Source organism: Budorcas taxicolor, chromosome 1 (assembly GCF_023091745.1).
Source record: "Budorcas taxicolor isolate Tak-1 chromosome 1, Takin1.1, whole genome shotgun sequence".
Classification (NCBI taxonomy): Eukaryota; Metazoa; Chordata; class Mammalia; order Artiodactyla; family Bovidae; genus Budorcas; species Budorcas taxicolor.
In genome coordinates this window covers 122,631,944-122,648,484 of record NC_068910.1, presented here as the reverse complement: position 1 = coordinate 122,648,484, position 16,541 = coordinate 122,631,944, and the positions used below count along the sequence as shown (strand labels likewise).

The following is a 16,541-nucleotide window of genomic DNA, read 5'->3' as shown; positions in this document are numbered from 1 at the left end:
CTCCTACCTTCTTGCCCGTGGGGAAAAAAGAAGGAAAATAAAAACTTTTAGAGGCATGTGAGTGTGGCTGTCACCATCAGGATCATTCATGAAACTACAAATCGACAAGTTTTATCTTGAGCCCCTTTTGACTTACTTTCTCTCTTTCTCTCCACCTTCTAGCTTTGATCTTTCCTTTATGAATAAAAGGTTGAGTAGATCTATGAATTATATCACAATATTTCGTGTTTGTTTTTACATTCTCTTAATACAGAATTGTTAAATCTTCATTATAGGCTCATCCTTCAGTTCTTATATACTTTCCATGCCCCATTACATGGTGCCTTGTGCCTCCACAAAATGCCCCCATGTAATCAATAAACCTAACCTTTACATTCAAGGAGTTTCCTCATTTGATGTTCTTCTCCCTGAGTCCTCCCTTGAAAGTGAAAGTCATTCAGTCGTGTCTGACTCTTTGTGACGCCATGGGCTACACAGTCCATGGAATTCTCCAGGCCAGAATACTAGAATACTGGAGTGGGCAGCCGTTCCCTTCTCCAGGCGATCTATCTGACCCAGGAATCAAACCAGGGTCTCCTGAATTGCAGGCAGATTCTTTACCAGCTGAGCTACCAGGGAGGCATCCTCCCTTAGGGTGCAAATTAAAAGTGCAAAGAAAGAAGTCAGGTAAGACAGCACCTTCAGATAGAGGCTTCCTAGAGTTAACAACACCCCCGTCTCCATCAGCTCAGCTGAACGATCACAAACATTCTGGCTTTTAATCCATCCAGGTATTTCTTGTGTCTGGTCAGTCTTGCCCTTCCCTCCTGCCTGTTCTCAGGGCTCACAGGACAAGCCTGCACTCATCTGCTGAGGCTTGGATGTGATCCATCAATTGCGGGGGCACCACATTGGGCTCACTTGGCAGTGCTTCCAGGGCGGCTGGGCAGCCTCGTGGCCATCAGCAACTTTGGGCTGACTGATCGTTCCATCTCCCAGCTGTCCTGCTTCCAGGGCTCAACTTGTCCCTGTACTGGCTTCCTGCGTCTACAGGCAGTATTACAAAGTGTAGAAAGATTTCACCTAATGGAGTACCCCAGTGACACACTGACCCTGTGGCCTGGCCCTGAACCTTTTGAAAGGTGGCAAAGGTACAAGGTGAGTAAAATTAAGAGTGCACGACTCGCTGCTCTACGGATGGACTTGGAGGCGGTGTCTGAGCAGGGGAAGGGTCCCACACCTGCCTCCCTGGGTGGGCTCTTTGCCCTGAACTACTTCACGGATGGGAAGAGAATCACAGCATAACTCTTGGTCTCCAAGTCACCTGAGGAGCCATGGCTTGGCATGACCCCCAGATCAAGCCTCTGAAAGAAAATTCTCTACAAGTGGAAAGTCATAGTGATGGACTGCAGAAGTGGAGTGGGGGCTGGAGCCTGACGGTGCTGCCTTTAGAGATGGAACTGCCTGCTCTTGATGAGTGAATAGGGTTGACTGCGGGATGGGCAGGCCTCTGAGGCACGCATTCTGTGGAGTGACTAAGCCTATCACCAGTCCGTAGCCCTGGCACACAGGCCACTGAAGTCAGACCCAACGGGAGCCTACAAAGCTGAGCAAAATCAGCATATTCTGTAGTCAGCATCTGGCACAATACCATCCCTCCAGACATCACTATTCATTCACTCAGCCAGGCTGAAGTTGTAGAAGATACCAAGAAGATAAAGAATAGTTCCTAACCATGGGGGGCTTTAATCGAAAAGACAGTTAAAGCAACACATAGGCTGGCTATAACAATTTGCCAAAGTAGTGTCCCTAAGCGTAATCCCTGCCACCTTCACCAGTGTGCGAGCCTAGATTAGGTTACCTCGATCTCCAGGCAATTTAGAAGGGGGGCTGGTGGAGTGAGCACTTCTCCTTTTGCAGGCTGGAAGAATGGGCAAATACATTTGCTCTCTTTAGGATTTTTTTCCTGCCTGTTCAATTGCATGAATAATTTCAGCTCCAAAGCACTCTCCTGACAGCCATGGAAACATGACATGAAATTTCACAAACACACTTTCTGATGAAAGTAAAGCATGCTCTCTTTTACTTAAATAAAAACAGTTCTATGAGGGTAAAAAAAAAAAACACCTTTGCAGATGCCAAGCACATTAGTTGTTAAATCGTGTGTTTCTTTCTTTTGAATTAATGTGGGGTGTGCACCTAGATTTGAGTAGCAGGAAAAAGCTCTGGGTGGAGAAGAGATGAAAGAGCCACAGGGAAGAGGGCAGAAGATCAAAGTCAGGAGTGGAGGTGGGCACAACAGGAGACAGGGCATAGAAAGAGGAGTATGAGAGGAAGGAGAAGGAAAATAGAAAGAACCTAGTTTGCAGTGTCATTAAATGATTTGCAGTAAACTGGCCTAATGCTTCAGGAATTTCTTGGCTTGAACCAATTAAAAAATATTAAAAAAAAAAAAAAAAAGACACACAAGAACGAGAAATGCTATTAATCCTTGAAAATAAGGATGGGAGCCGCTTCTCCACTGAGTCTGGCAACCAGATGAACAGAGACGTCTGTAGACCATCCCGTTTATCTGACTCCAGAGCTGCTGTGAGGTAGGGCTGGCTAGCAGAACTAGGGAGTTTCTTTTGGATTGCATGAAGGAATAAAATGGTTTGAAAAAATACACTGGGGAGAGAGAGAAGAAGGAAAAAAAAGATTTACTTGCCAGCAATCCACATCACGCATATTTCTCTGATCAACCAAATATAAACTAGAAACTTAGCAATGGGAAAATTAATGTGAACCCCGGTGGTCTGGACTCATCAGAGCCAGAACTGGTTCCTGGCACTGTTTGGCAGGCTGGCGGCCTGTACAGGAAGAAAGAGGAGAGAAGACCGAAGCCAAGGCGTTCAGAGGAACAATGGACGTGAGCCCTTCAGTGTGTCCCTGAAAAAACAGAATTCCAGGTGGAAGAGGTAGGGGCAGTGTCTTAAGGCCAGGGGAGTTCCCGCTGCCCCCACCCTCCACACACACTTGGGAACTGTGTAGTCCTAAAAGCAGTGGTGACGACCCGTGCCATCTGCCCACCCTCTCTGACAGGGTCCTGGGAAGTGCCTGGTAGGACTGTAGCCACAGTCACTGGCGTCTGCCTTCAAAGGTTGCAGAATTTCCACCAACACCTTAACTTCTTTTATGCTTTATGCTTCTGACATCCATCAATTTTTCTAAACCCTTCCTAAATCTATTTGTATCTTCAGCTTGTTTACATCCCAAGTGTTGCTTCGTCCTTTCTTATTTACTTCCTCGAAACTTCTACTATACCACAGTCTGGGTGAAGAAATCTTTGTCTGCCTTCTGCATGCTCTTTTTGATCTTCTAGACTTCAACATATCTTATCTGGGAGCCTGCCTCTCCCTAGACATTCACTGAAGGCCAAGCGTGTGCCGCGGTGTGGTGATCACAGAGGTGAAGGGCAAAAAGACGGCGGCTGGAGAGGCCTAGAGAAGTGAACACAGGATGGCAGGGGGCTCAGAAGAGGAGACCCCACTCTAGACCTGGGGAGTCAAAGGAGGGGTCAAGAAAAGATTCCTAGAGGAGAAGATAGTTAAAGGTTGATCACCAAGAAGGAATTAATTAACCCAAGGTGAAGTGAAGTCGCTCAGTTGTGTCTGACTCTTTGTGACCCCATGGACTGTAGCCTACCAGGCTCCTCCATCCATGGGATTTTCCAGGCAAGAGTACTGGAGTGGGGTGCCATTGCCTTCTCTAGGAGATCGTCCCGACCTAGGGACTGAACCCGGGTCTCTTGCATTTAGGCAGACGCTTTACTGTCTGAGCCACCAGGGCTCCCCTTGTGGCTCAGCGGGTAAAGGATCCACCTGCAATGTGGGAGGCGTGGGTTGGGAAGATCCCCTGGAGAAGCGAAAGGCTACCCACTCCAGTATTCTGGCCTGGAGAATTCCATGGACCATATAGTCCATGGGGTCACAAAGAGTCAGATACAACTGAGCGACTTGCACTTATTAACCCAAGGGAAGTGGGAATTTTCTGGGAAAAGGAATGGAAAGGAGGTTGTTACAGGCAGCTAGAGCACCCAGGGAAAGTGAGCGATGAGCCAAGGAAATGGCAGCTTTGCTGGGTCTGGAGGAGGAGGCAGGGCTGAGAGGGGTGCTGAAGTGTCATGCCTGAGTCTTACTCTGTGATTTCTTCAAATGTTTTTAAGTAGAAAAGGAGCACCATCACTAAAAATTAAGCACAGTTTTCCCTACAGAAAAACAACATGCTGTTTCTACCTCAGTAAGTTTTTCCCCCTTTGGCTTACCATTTTCTTCCTCAGTGTTAAGTGACAGTGCTTTATTTAAACATTTTGTCCCATTTGCAAGACAGACTCACTGTTCTATAGTTCCTGGGACTATTAGTAGATTCAAAAAAATGGTTGAAAATCTATAAACAAGATCAGAGTGGAAATCCCTAAACTCTTACACACATACACACAAAAAAAGGGGAGCAAAGGAACTCATTTTCTCTCTTGATTCGTTTTCATTTTAAAGGAACCATCATACATCATGTTCTTTAAAGAGCTCCAGGGATTTCAAGCAAACTAATCAATGCTTCCCTCATCTTCCTGTGCAAAAGGCTTCTCCAAGTCTGTTCTGGCTCATTGAATCTATAGTTGTACCTGCTTAACTCACTGTGTGGTCCTTCCCTTTTCTCTTAGCTGAGAAAATGGACCTAGGATTTTATTAAAGCCTGCAGCTGAGTGTGCCAAGGATAGGTTGAGGAGAGGAATGGGGAATTCTAAGCATGTCCTTGGTAGAAGATGCACCATGGAATTTTTGAGTCTTTGTGTGTGTGTGTGTGGTAAATATTGACTGTTGCTAAATAGAGAACTAGAACCCTGGCTGTGTGGGGCAGAAAGTTGCTGCCATGATGCCCTGAGCTTACACCACACATTTGCCTGAGCGCTTGTCCCAGACCAATGGGACTAGTATTGCCCATGCCCTTTGAAGATGAATACCAGAGGAGATTCCTGTGAGGTGTGAATTTCTGCCTGTACTAGTAGAAAGCAGAGAAGAGTTACCGTGACTTTGGCCTAAAGCTGTAAGCTATTCCTAAAAAGGGTACTCAAGTTGCTCAATACCTTTTTAGGTACTCAAGTTGCTCAATACCTTTGGCATTTTAAGCTATCTTTCAGTGGGTCACAAGAGTCGGACATGACTAAAGCGACTTAGCAGTCAGTATCTTTCATTCTTGTCCAGCTGGCAAGGTAAAGCACACAGCATGTATGGGCATAAAACAGCTGTGTTTCAAGCTCGAGTTAGTTTTCCTTTTCCAACTACACTCCCATGTGGAGCTGTCTAGAGCTCCCCCAGCAAAGGAGGCAGACTCAAGCTCAGTCTGGCAGGTAGCTTCAGACCCAGCTTTCAGCTGCAGACCTCTTCCTCTCCTAGGGAAATACAGCCACCAGGTGACTGTCTCTTGTTACCCCATCCTGATTTCAGAATCTGACCACACTGACTGAAGTATCTGCACCGTCCCAGAAACAGCACTGGGCTTAGGTCTAAGTGCACAGTGTAGAGAGCTGAACTTAGCTGAAGGCCTGAGAAAGATGAGAGGACTCAAAACCCTGGAGATAAAGGTTGTCCCACACACATTCTTCAAGGCTCAACCTTGAGTCTTCCTCAATTCCCCGAAATGGAAATGAATCACTCTTCCCCTGAATTCCCATTAAGATCTGTTTATGTCTCTCAGGCAACTCATGGCTCTGACTGACTTGTTTTATGGCTAACAGAAACTGCAGTCCATCTTCTCCATCAGACTGAGAGATCCTCAACAGCCCAGAGCAGGTCTTACTGCACTGTTGTAAATTCTAAACACTCCCCAGTTCTCAGGACACCAACCTGCAAAACATCAAGCTATTGAACTCAGGGCTAGAGAATGTTTGGTTTCCTGGTTCCCTAGTGGGTTCCATGAATCTCCAGCCTGCTGGCTCGCCCGATGATTTTGGACTTTCCAGCCTCCATAATCATGTGAGCCAATCCTTTGAAATAAATCTTTTTATTTCTTTTTTCCTTTCTCTATTTCTCTGTCTCCCCATACATGTAAGCGTGCATATAATTATATATATGTTCTCCATAAAATTACACATACGCTTAGTCACTCAGTCATGTCCGACTCTTTGTGACCTCATAGAGTGTAGCCTGCCAGGTTCCTCTGTCCATGGGGATTCTCCAGGCAAGAATACTGGAGTGGGTTGCCATTCCCTTCTTCAGTGGATCTTCCCAACCTGGGGATGGAACCCAGGTCTCCTACATTGCAGGCAGATTCTTTACTATCTGAGCCACAAGGAAAGCCTTAAGAAAATGTCGACAACTGGCCTTAGTGGCCTGTTCTAATTCAGGGTCACAGCATAGAAGACCTTAAGGAAGTGTTTGATGGGACTCAGAGTTTAGGGAGCTGAGAAAGAGGAGACATGGCTTCTGTTCATGGAACTTAACCACACCAAGGACCAGGGTTAGCCCAGCCTGCCAGTGCTGTCTGGTTGCAATAACTCGCATCAGTGAACCAACAAAGGCATAAATGGACACCTCTTTGGGCTACAGTGACAATATCCACGCAGCAATCCTGTGGGCTGCTCTCAAAGTGGCAGGGAGGTAGCAATCCGCGCTGGAGAACATGTGAGGAGAGGGAGCTACAAAATTCACAGGAAACGGGTTTGTCCTCTGCCCCTGATTAGCCAGTCCTCTCTCTCGGCTCTGGCTGAGATGGAAGCTTTGGCCCCCTGGACTGTGTCATTCTAAGCACTGCTCCCAGAACGGAGCTGAGCAGCACAGAGAACGTGCCCCAGAGCCTCCTCCAAGAGGATGCTCCACAAATATGTGTTGACCACATGGGTGAGTGAATAAAGCCTGCTTCAAGATAGTACTATCATATATTCTCTCGTTTGAGTCTCTAAAAAACAAAACCATAAGGCAGATGATGTAATCAGTACTGAGCTCATTTCACAGTTGTGACCATCTGAGAGATGAAGGGATTTGTCCAAAGCTACATGAACTCTTCAGTGGCAGAGTTAAAACTTAAAAGATCCTGGGTTTAAGTTTCATGTTTTTTCCATTACACCAGTTTGGCTCTTCATTTCACTCCTGGGTTAAATTATGGTAACAAAGGGCCCCTGTCTCCTTCTGACCTCTCCTCAAAGGCACAGAGACAGCTGCTGAAGGGGAACTCCTACCTCTTCTGTCTTGCCTCTGATCTCTGATAAGAAAGATCACTCTCTGACTGGCCCTAGGGCTTAAAGACCTTAAGGAGGGGTTATGGATTCCTCACAACTAAACCAGCACCAGCTTAAGACTTCACATTAGCCAGTGTAAAGTCATAGAGCCAATTACGTATCTTCCCAGATAGAGAACATCCACTCAGTTACTGCCTGTTTCCAAGTACCAGTAGGATCTGGGGATGATAGGATAGCTGGAAGAATTAATTTAAAAGATAGGGAAAAAGATAAAAAATGAAAGTAGGAGCTTATCTGAATGGTAGATAACTGCAGTAAGGGACAGAAGACAGCTTTCCCGTGGCATGCGGCTCTGAATTGGTCATGATTACTTGCTATGCTATGTGGAGAATGATGCTAAGGCTGTCTCGGGCAGGGGCCAGAACAAGGAATGAGGTGTCCGTGGGCAACGTCTGCTTTTGGTTCAAGTGCATAGAGTGGGAGCCTCAGAGCCATGTGGAATGGTTGGCCTCTGGGTGTCAAGCTTGTGAAAAGACAGGCAAGAAGAAGAAATGAGATCAAAGTAAAAACATTTCAAAGGAATTAGACAAGATGGTCTGAAGTGAAGCATTAGCAACAAGAGAGATTCACCACAAAGAAAGCTTAAGTGAAACAAGAAAAAAAACTTCTCCATAGAGGAGAGCAGGAAGGACAGCAGGTCTCCACGTGGGCAGGACCACTCAGAGGAGAGGGTGGGTGCGCACAACCGAGGCTTCATGTGGTTCCATTTTACCTGATGCCACCAGGCAGGGGTGGAGTTCAAGTGAACCCCCTGGCATCAGAGAGAAAGTGGTCTGGACCAGGAAAGCTCTGTTGGCAGCCTCCTCCACATCCCTGGATCCCCATCCCTGGCCCCCATCACAGGAAGCCCCCAGTGATCTCTAGGAGTTCACTAAGACACAGGAGGTAGCGTCCTTCCAGGGAGGTCAAACAGCACGTGCTCTGTCTGAGGACAAGTGTTTGAATGCACACAGGAGAGGCCGGAGGAGAGGAGAAGGAAGCTTGAAACACCAACTGCAGGTGTGCATGCGTGCGTGTGTGCACGCCAGCATGCTGCTGCCCAGCCTCGCCTCTGAATGCAGACCGTGCCTCCTGTAATCCCTTCTCCAGCTCAGCCTCCCTCGCACACCAGCCAACTGGCAAAACACAGCCCCCATTCTGCTCAGGAATGTGCTTTCGGAAACTTAATCTAGCTGCTGAGTCTGGGCCAAATCCCCCATGGCATTAACCCAAAGACAGCACCCCTTTCTCCCACCTTCCCGTCACCCCATCACTGCCTCCTCCAAGTCTGGGAGGCTGTAGTTCCAGTCCACCAACTCCCTCTGTCCCAGGACACAGACCCTGCAGGCCTGCTCTCCATTTCCAGCACTTCTCCATCCATCTTCTGGTCAGGCCCAAACATTTCCCTCTGATTCATGTCTAAGTGACACGCCAATAGCTCTTGGCTTTCAAACAAGACTCGCCTCGGCTTCTGCACAAGCCCCCTCTTCTCTCACTGTGCCTCCTTGGGTTGCAACCAAACCCTTCCCTTTGTCCTCACTGCCAACTGCAGATCCCTTCAAGCACCAGAGACAGAGGGGCCAGGAATTTTTTAAAAATAAAGGCTATAAATTGTCTCTCCTCACACAGATTCACCTTGAAGTAGAAGGAGTGCTCCAAAATAAATCTTCTCCTCTCCAGCTCTCCCTTCCTCCAAACAGTGAAAGGTGCAGCCTAGCTCCTGAGTGGGCTAAGTTACAGAGTCTCCTGGATCTTCACAGGGAAGGGCTGACTATCTGCAGGGCAGCAAACCTCCTAGAGGAGCAGTGGGCCCCTTCAAAGGCACAAACGTTGCTAAAAAGCACCTCTTCTTTGTAAAGATGAACAACTGGCAGGGGCTTGCTTGCTCAGCACTAGAAGGGTGCAGTACCTTAGAGTGGAGTCCCTCTGGGATGTCCCAGGGCAGTGCACAACTGTGCTTCTGCTCTGGTGCGTGACAGAAGACAGATGAACTAGGAGCCTGCTGGAGAGGTGGTTATACAGAACGTACATGCAAAAAACACAGTGTTCACTTGAGATTAGTGCACTTTGTGTACTTTACTGGATGCACTTTATACTGAACAAAAAATGCAAATATGGTCATACGGCCAATGGAAAATGCTTGTCCTACAATGTCATAGGGGAGAGACTAAAGATAGTAACCATCTTCAGTGCTGTAAAAATATGGGTACAGATGAAGGCTAGGAGGGTATACTTTAAAATGACGACGGTGGCTCTGCGAGGATGGTGAGGAGACATTTTCTGTATATTATAAACTTTCTATGTGTCATTTTAATTACCATTAAAAAAGATATACAAGAGAAGTATGACGGTAAGAAGCACAGCTCTGACCTCAGCCCCTCTTGCTATGACAAGATGATCCCTCCCCACCTTCTCGCCTGAGTGAAGCACCCTCCCCTAGTCCACCAGCACAGCTGGGGGCCCAGGGCCTGCCTCCCTCACTGAACCCTGACTGTAACCCGAACTCTAAGCCTGCTCTCTAGAGGTGTGGCACTGAAGGTCCGTGAGTACTGCTGCAGCCACTAAGGAAAAGTGGCTCCCACTGTGTGTGGGGCTCTTAAGATGCAGCACCCCCCAGCCTTGCCCGCAGGAGGGTAGCTGGGGACCCCCTGCCTTCCTCCCCACCGCCTCTGAGCAGACGGCAGGGCTGCTAGTCTGCTTCCCAAGGAAACAGGCACACTGTGGCAGCCTCTGTCTTACCTGTTCTCCCACAGACTGAAGGCCAGAGGCATCTGGAAGCCAGAGGCAACGAAGGGTCTTTCTTCCCCCTGCTTTTCTACTTTGCCAGCTCTCACCACTCTCCTCCCAGGACTCACGCCTCACACTTCAGGGAGCCCAGCTGACTTTCAGGAGCATTTTATAAGTTTCCTGCCTCTGGTATGACCCGTAACATAAGGACCCCAGCCTCCAAGAACTACAACGTCAACGAGGGAGACGATGATGGTGATATGAAGGCAGGGTGTCTGGGACAAGGGGCACTGCTGAGGGGACATGAGGGGACAGGAGACCTCGAAGAAAGTCCAAACACCATTAAACTCTCAACAAGGTTCCCTGTTCCCTACACTTCAGCCAGCAGAGAAAGTGAAAGTGTTAGTCATTCAGTCGTTTCAGACTCTTAGTGACCCCATGGATTGTAGCCCCTCAGGCTCCTCTGTCCATGGGATTCTCCAGGCAATAATACTGGAGTGGGTTGCCATTTCCTTCTCCAGAGGATCTTCCTGACCCAGGGATCTAACCGGGGTCTCCAGCATTCAGGCAGACTCTTTACCGACTGGACCAGCAGGGAAGGGGAAGTAATTCTTAATACTGTTGGCCCTTCAACAGCAAGGGTTTGAACTGCTTGGGTCCACTTGGCCATGGGTCTCTTGCCATAATAAATGCTATAGTACCACATGACCAGAGGTTGGTTGGACCTCAGATGCAGAGGACCCCTTATGAGTTATATGTAGAGTCTCAACTGTCTAAAGGGTCAGCAACCCTAACCCTGCATTGTTCAAGGGCTAAATGTTCCCTGGCCATAGACTCAGCATATAAGAACAGGTGCTGGGGCTGCTCTGTAGCTTTCGGGAGTTCTAATCAGCCAAGTCTCATTTCCCATGGCAAATCAGGTAATGTGTGCACTAAGCTTGGGCACAACAGTATATCCAAGTGGTAATTAAATGTAAGAGTAGTAAGCAGACTTCTCCTGGCATCCTCTTTGGACGAACTGTCTCCTCATCTCTTCCTCTCTCCCTCTTTATCACACAGTTGCCTTTTCATTGTGTTCTAGTTTCTGTTCCAGGCATTTGGAATAGGCCTGCCCCTCAGAGATGCAGGAGGCTGAGAGGAAATGCACAGTATCTGTTCAGACCATGCGTAGCCCTCCGCACACTCTGACTGCAACTGCTGTGAGGATGGAGTGGGCGGGGGTGGGGCGGGCAGCAAAGAGCTGGCACCACCCCCTCTAGGACCACAGAGTGACCAGGTAGAAAGGCATGGCATGGCCCAGCTCTGGGGCCCACAGAAACAGGTCAACCATGTCAAGCCCCCTTCGGGATAGACACTCACTCCTGCTAAGGCCCCTACCCAGAGAGCACAAAGGTCCCCCAGACACTGGAGATTACTGGGCGGCCACCACTGTCTGATGAGAAAGGTCAGCTGGTAAGGCCCCTTTTATGATAAGGCTAACAGGGGGGTGTTGACTGGGACGGGGCACAGAGAAAGAGCAGGCGGTGGGTGGAGGAGCACGACTCACTGGCTAGTGTCACGGTGGCTGGCACGCTGGCCACGGCCCCTGCAGGCATCCGGGCCACACACTGGTACCGGCCCACGGTGTGGTTGTTGAGGGCAGTGACGACGAGGGTCCCGCGGGTGATGAGGATGCCCAGGGTGTCGTCCGAGCCGTTCAGTTCCCTCCCATTCAGGCGCCAAGTGGTGTTCATCCAGGGGGGCTCCACCATGCAGCCCAGGATCACGGTTCCTCCAAGCTTCTGGACAGTGGAAGAAGGCTGGACAGTGACCTGAGGAACCTCATCTGGAGGAAGAACAGGGATGCAGCAATGAACTGACACCCCCCCCAAGAAACCGACAGCACGATGTGCTCAGAAGCACAGCTCCCAGGCAGCCTTTCAGAGCTGAGCCATCCAGAGAGGGGTTGATCCTTCTCTGAAGAAACTCTGCTGGCCTTAGGTCCAGTCCCCAACCTGGCCTGGTCCCCAGAAGGTAGACTGGAGTGGCAGGATGGTGGGACGCCAAGAGCTCAAGCTTTGAACTTGAATAAGGCCTGCATCTGGATCCCAGTGCCACCGCTTCTGAGCCAGGTGACTTTAGCCTTTTGGAGTCTCAGTTTCTCATCTGTAAAATGGGACTAATAATATTGCTGGGAAGCTTACACACAATGCATATAAACTGCCTGCTGTAACCTCATATAATAAGTGCTCAATAAAGGCAGTTCAGTGATTACTGTTATTCCTCCCTAGCATATGTCTGAAATGATTAAAACAGCAAAGTCACAACCAATATGATGTAATTGAGCTCATTTCTCATCTCATAGTATTGAACATGTCCCTGAAGGTCAGTGGGAAGAAATCCAGGAGGAAGAAGGCCTTTTTAGAGGGTCCTTGTCAAATGATTCTCTCTGACACTGGGGGCAAAGTGCTCCTCCCAGGGGGCCTCAGAGAAATCAAGGAAAACACTCACTCAGGTCCGCGAAGCAGCCCGCCGCAGCCAAGAGGAGGCAGGCGAGTGTGACCTCGGGCTGCTTCCTTCTCTGCATCGTCATCATCCCACGAGGCATGTTGCATCACAAAGGGTCCAAAGCCAACGTTCCAGAAGCCACCAGAGTCACTCAAAGAGGTACCACAATCCCCTGCCACGCTCTGCTGTGAGAAAGAGAGAGAGAAAGGGCCTCGGTGAGAATGCCTGGGACACCCCCATGGTGGTGACATCCAAAGTGTGGACCTGGCTGGACTGCTGGAAGACCAAGGAACACAACATGCCATTTCTTATCTAAAATAAGCTGCTTCTAAGTTGCTCCTCTGAGCTGGAAGGTGATGTCATGGTAAGAATGCCAGAGCCGTGCCCAGGGTACCCACAGCCAGAAGGACAGGAGAGCCCAGCAGATGGAGAGGCTGAGACCTGCAGCCACGTCCCAGGCTCGGGACACTGAATGTTTAGCAACGATGCTGGAAAGGAGGCAGATATTTTCACCATGTTCCTGCAGGAGCCCAGCTGTCCATGGCCATGTGGCATGCCATGCCACTAATACGGACCACTGTGCATAGCACTGTCACAGGTATAATGAATGAACCCCGCATCCCTCATTTAGGTGCTATTACTATCACCCCCAGGTGGTGCAGTGGTAAAGAATCCGCCTGCCGATGCCGTCCCTGATCTGGGAAGATCCCCTGGAGAAGGAAGTGACAACCCATTCCAATATTCTCACCTGGAAAATCCCATGGACAGAAGAAACTGGTGGCTACAGTCCATGGGACTGCAGAGTCAGACATGACTGAGCGACTGATAGGACTCCTAGGACTAACAAGTAACATCCCTAAAGTCTCCAAGGCTCATGAAAGGTCTATTTCAACTCACACCAGCTCGTCACCAACATCTCTGTTAACATTCTTTGATTCCTGGAACCAACCAACCCTCCTCATCTTGTCTGTAACCTCTGCACCCCCCCACACACAGACACACACACACACACACACACAAATCACGTATCAGCCAAGGCCCCTGCTCCTCTCTCTGCCCCTGGTGCTGCAGTTCTAGTGTTCTCCATCTCTACCAAGTCTGCACTCCTGGCACTCTGTTGCACCTCCACCCAGAACATGTCTCTGGGGTCCAGACTGCACTGCTCCTCCAGCCACTGGATGACAGATCTCAGCTATCAGCCACTCTCTTCTTGACTGCTGAAAATTTTAATTCCTCCTCTTCTACAATATTATTTCTCATGCCTCGTTTAGGCGACGGTGTTTAAAGGATTCATCAAAATCACAGAGAGGCAAACGTATGCACACTTCTGTCAGCCTAAACCACGATCTTGCGTCTGTGCTTTTCACTGCTCTAGAAAGAACATGAGACCAACGTGGAAGGTGTGCCAACCTCCTATCAGGCAGGAAGACTTCAGAGTTTCAGGTCCCCGAAGGCAGTGTCACAATGACCTGGGCAGTGGATGCATCTTCCTGAATTATGCACACGTGGCAGTTTTCATAATTATTCCCAGGAAGGTGACTTAGATTCAAAGTGCTAACTCTTTTGGACCAGTTATCTAACCAGCAACTCTTTCCAAAACTTACAGTCAACCGTGAAAACTCAGAGGGGGGTTAAGCTGCCCAACAGAGCTGTGTTAGCTCTGGAGTTCTGGCTACCTGCATTGGCTGGTGTCAGAGCCCGTCTTGGACCTCTCAGCCCCCATTGCTCCTCACACGGGGGCTGAAGGGTAGGCTTGAGGCTCCTGCTCTGTGCTAGGAAGTACTTCAGATCTGCCTAAACCTTTCCCTTCTCCACATTCCTCTGGCTCTTCAGCTTGTCACCTGGCTGCTGAGTGAACAGGGCTACATAGCTCTGCCCAACAAGCACCCCTCCAAACCAGATCTTGAACCCAGCTCTACACTGGGGTTTGCAGTGTTTTCTAGGAAAGAGTCCTTTCCCCTTGAGTTTTAATCCTTCCCTTTGCCTAGTATCCTTGCCATCAGAGGACCACCACCCCAAGTCTCCTCCACTATTCTGGAAAAGGACAGGAACATTTTCTAAAAGAGGTTTGAAAGAAAAACGTTAAACTGTTCCTGCCAAGCATTTTTCTTCTAGGTGTAGATAGAGTTTCTGCTCTTTTTCAGACAATCCAATAGATCCGCGCTATTAGAACAGTGAAATGAAGGAAAGCTGCTAAGGCTGCGCATGACTGGGGAAGGCATGCCTGTTACCACTACAGGTACCTGGCCAAGCTCTTCTCATGAGGTATTCTTTTAATCTTCAGAATCACTCTATAAGATGGGGACCGTTATCCCCATTTTATAGGCAAGGAAATTGAGTTCCAGAGGGTAAGTAACTAGCCCAGGGTCGTATAACTGTAGGCCTGGAATGAAACCAGGTTGGGCTCATTCCAAAGTTCTGTGCTTTTAACCACAATAGTAGCCTTTTCATGTTTTTTCCTACCAGCTCTCTGCACCCAGTGGGTGCTTAATGAACTGACCTCTGAACAGGATGAGGTAGAGCAATGCGGAATTTTAACAATGTAAAATTTTAATTTTCAGATTTCTGAATCCCTGTTTGTTAAGGAAAAGTTCATTAATACAGCAAGCCTTTGGTGTCCAGATACTAGTTTTAATCACCCAGATCCTAGTTTTAATTTTCTACTTTCCCTCAATGAAATAACGTTTTTATCTAGAATATGGCATGAGTGACCAGTTACAGGATTTTAGGGAACTTGCTTGCTCATGACCTGCTCTTTCCATGCCCCAAGAAAGAAAGGAGGAAGGGATGGAAGGAGGCGGCAGGGAGGCCGAATGAAGACAAAGTAATAAAGAGCAGGAAGAAGACAAGCCGCCAGAGGAGAGGACGGCTGTTTCTCATCCTAGCGCACGGCGGCCACGGAGGTGTTTGGGTTGTAAAGTTGACAGAGGTTTTACTGAGGAAATTCGGCCTAGACCCCCTCCTGCTTAACGAGGACCAGCCAAACAATTCCTGTTACTTCTGCACCCTGCATGATTTATAAGGTTCAAAATGGAAACAGACCTCACTACTGATGCCAGCCACACCATCCTGCTTTTAAAAGCAACAAGGAGGAAAGAATGTAGCTGGGGAGGGAGGAGAGTGAGGAAGCAGGTGTCCAAAGAGGGAGAAAGGAGTTAACTCATGAATCCCCATGACAGGGTTGTAAGCAGGTACCCCTCAATGAGCCCAAAGAGGACACGTGGGGTCTCCTTCGTGTCAAAGAGAAACTGACAACAGTCTGGAGGTGGAGGGATCCCCGCAGCCTGTGATGCATCGTATTCAGCAGCTGGGGAGACTGAGCTAATTCCTGGACCAAGGGACCTAGAGGACTTGGTCTAGAAAAATAGTTGCAAAAATATAGATTTCTGAGAACCCTTTTTTTTTTTTAATGATAAAAAAGGCAAGTGAGGCTTAACTGGAGTACCTAATTGCAGTGTAACTTTGTCCCACTGTGAAATGAACAAGGTAGAATTTCAAAGTTGGGTGAAGGCAACAGTAAGGCCTGTTATTTTTCTTGGCAATGCAGTCTGTGTAGATCCGTCTTATTTTCTCTGCATATTCTCAGGAAAAGAGAGCAAGGAAAAAAAACCAGAAGAGTGAAGGGAAAACGAATTCTTGACATGACTTCCTCGCTGAGGCCTAGGTACTTTCTATTTTTAAGGGTTATTTGAACACGAAAAATAAAAGAAAATGCATCCGAGAAGCTGAACTGCTGACATACGTGTTCCCACTGAAATAATCTCCAAGCAGACGTTTCTGAAACTTTCCAAAAACAACAGCAGCAGAATACATGTCTAAGGTTGAGACCAAGCACGAGAAATTACAGCCTTGGAGTATTTATTTTGTGAGAGAAAATTACAAACAACCAAGAGTCGATCATCAGCTGGAGGAGGCCAGCTCCACCTTCTCCCAAGAGGGCCGGCGGAAGCGAGAGTGAGGCAGGGGCACCCGAGGCCATATGTCACCCCCGGTCAGCCATGCACTGCAGCTCTCGCAGAGAGAAGCCTCCAGCGTCTAAAATGCCAAACACCCCCTATGGTTGTCCCATGACCAACAAGAGGAGGAGCTGCACAGG

The 16,541-nt window shown here is 48.4% G+C and overlaps 1 protein-coding gene across 1 annotated transcript in view; it reads right to left on the bottom strand.

The window, feature by feature from the left end:
- Nucleotides 1-16,541, bottom strand: part of BOC (BOC cell adhesion associated, oncogene regulated) — a 74,341-nt gene that overhangs the window by 24,943 nt on the left and 32,857 nt on the right. The window contains exons 3-4 of the mRNA XM_052637277.1: nt 12,449-12,630; nt 11,505-11,783 (exon numbers count right to left, since the gene is read on the bottom strand). Coding sequence (XP_052493237.1) covers nt 11,505-11,783; nt 12,449-12,545 — 376 coding nt within the window. The 5' untranslated portion in view covers nt 12,546-12,630. The remainder of the gene's footprint in view (nt 1-11,504; nt 11,784-12,448; nt 12,631-16,541) is intronic.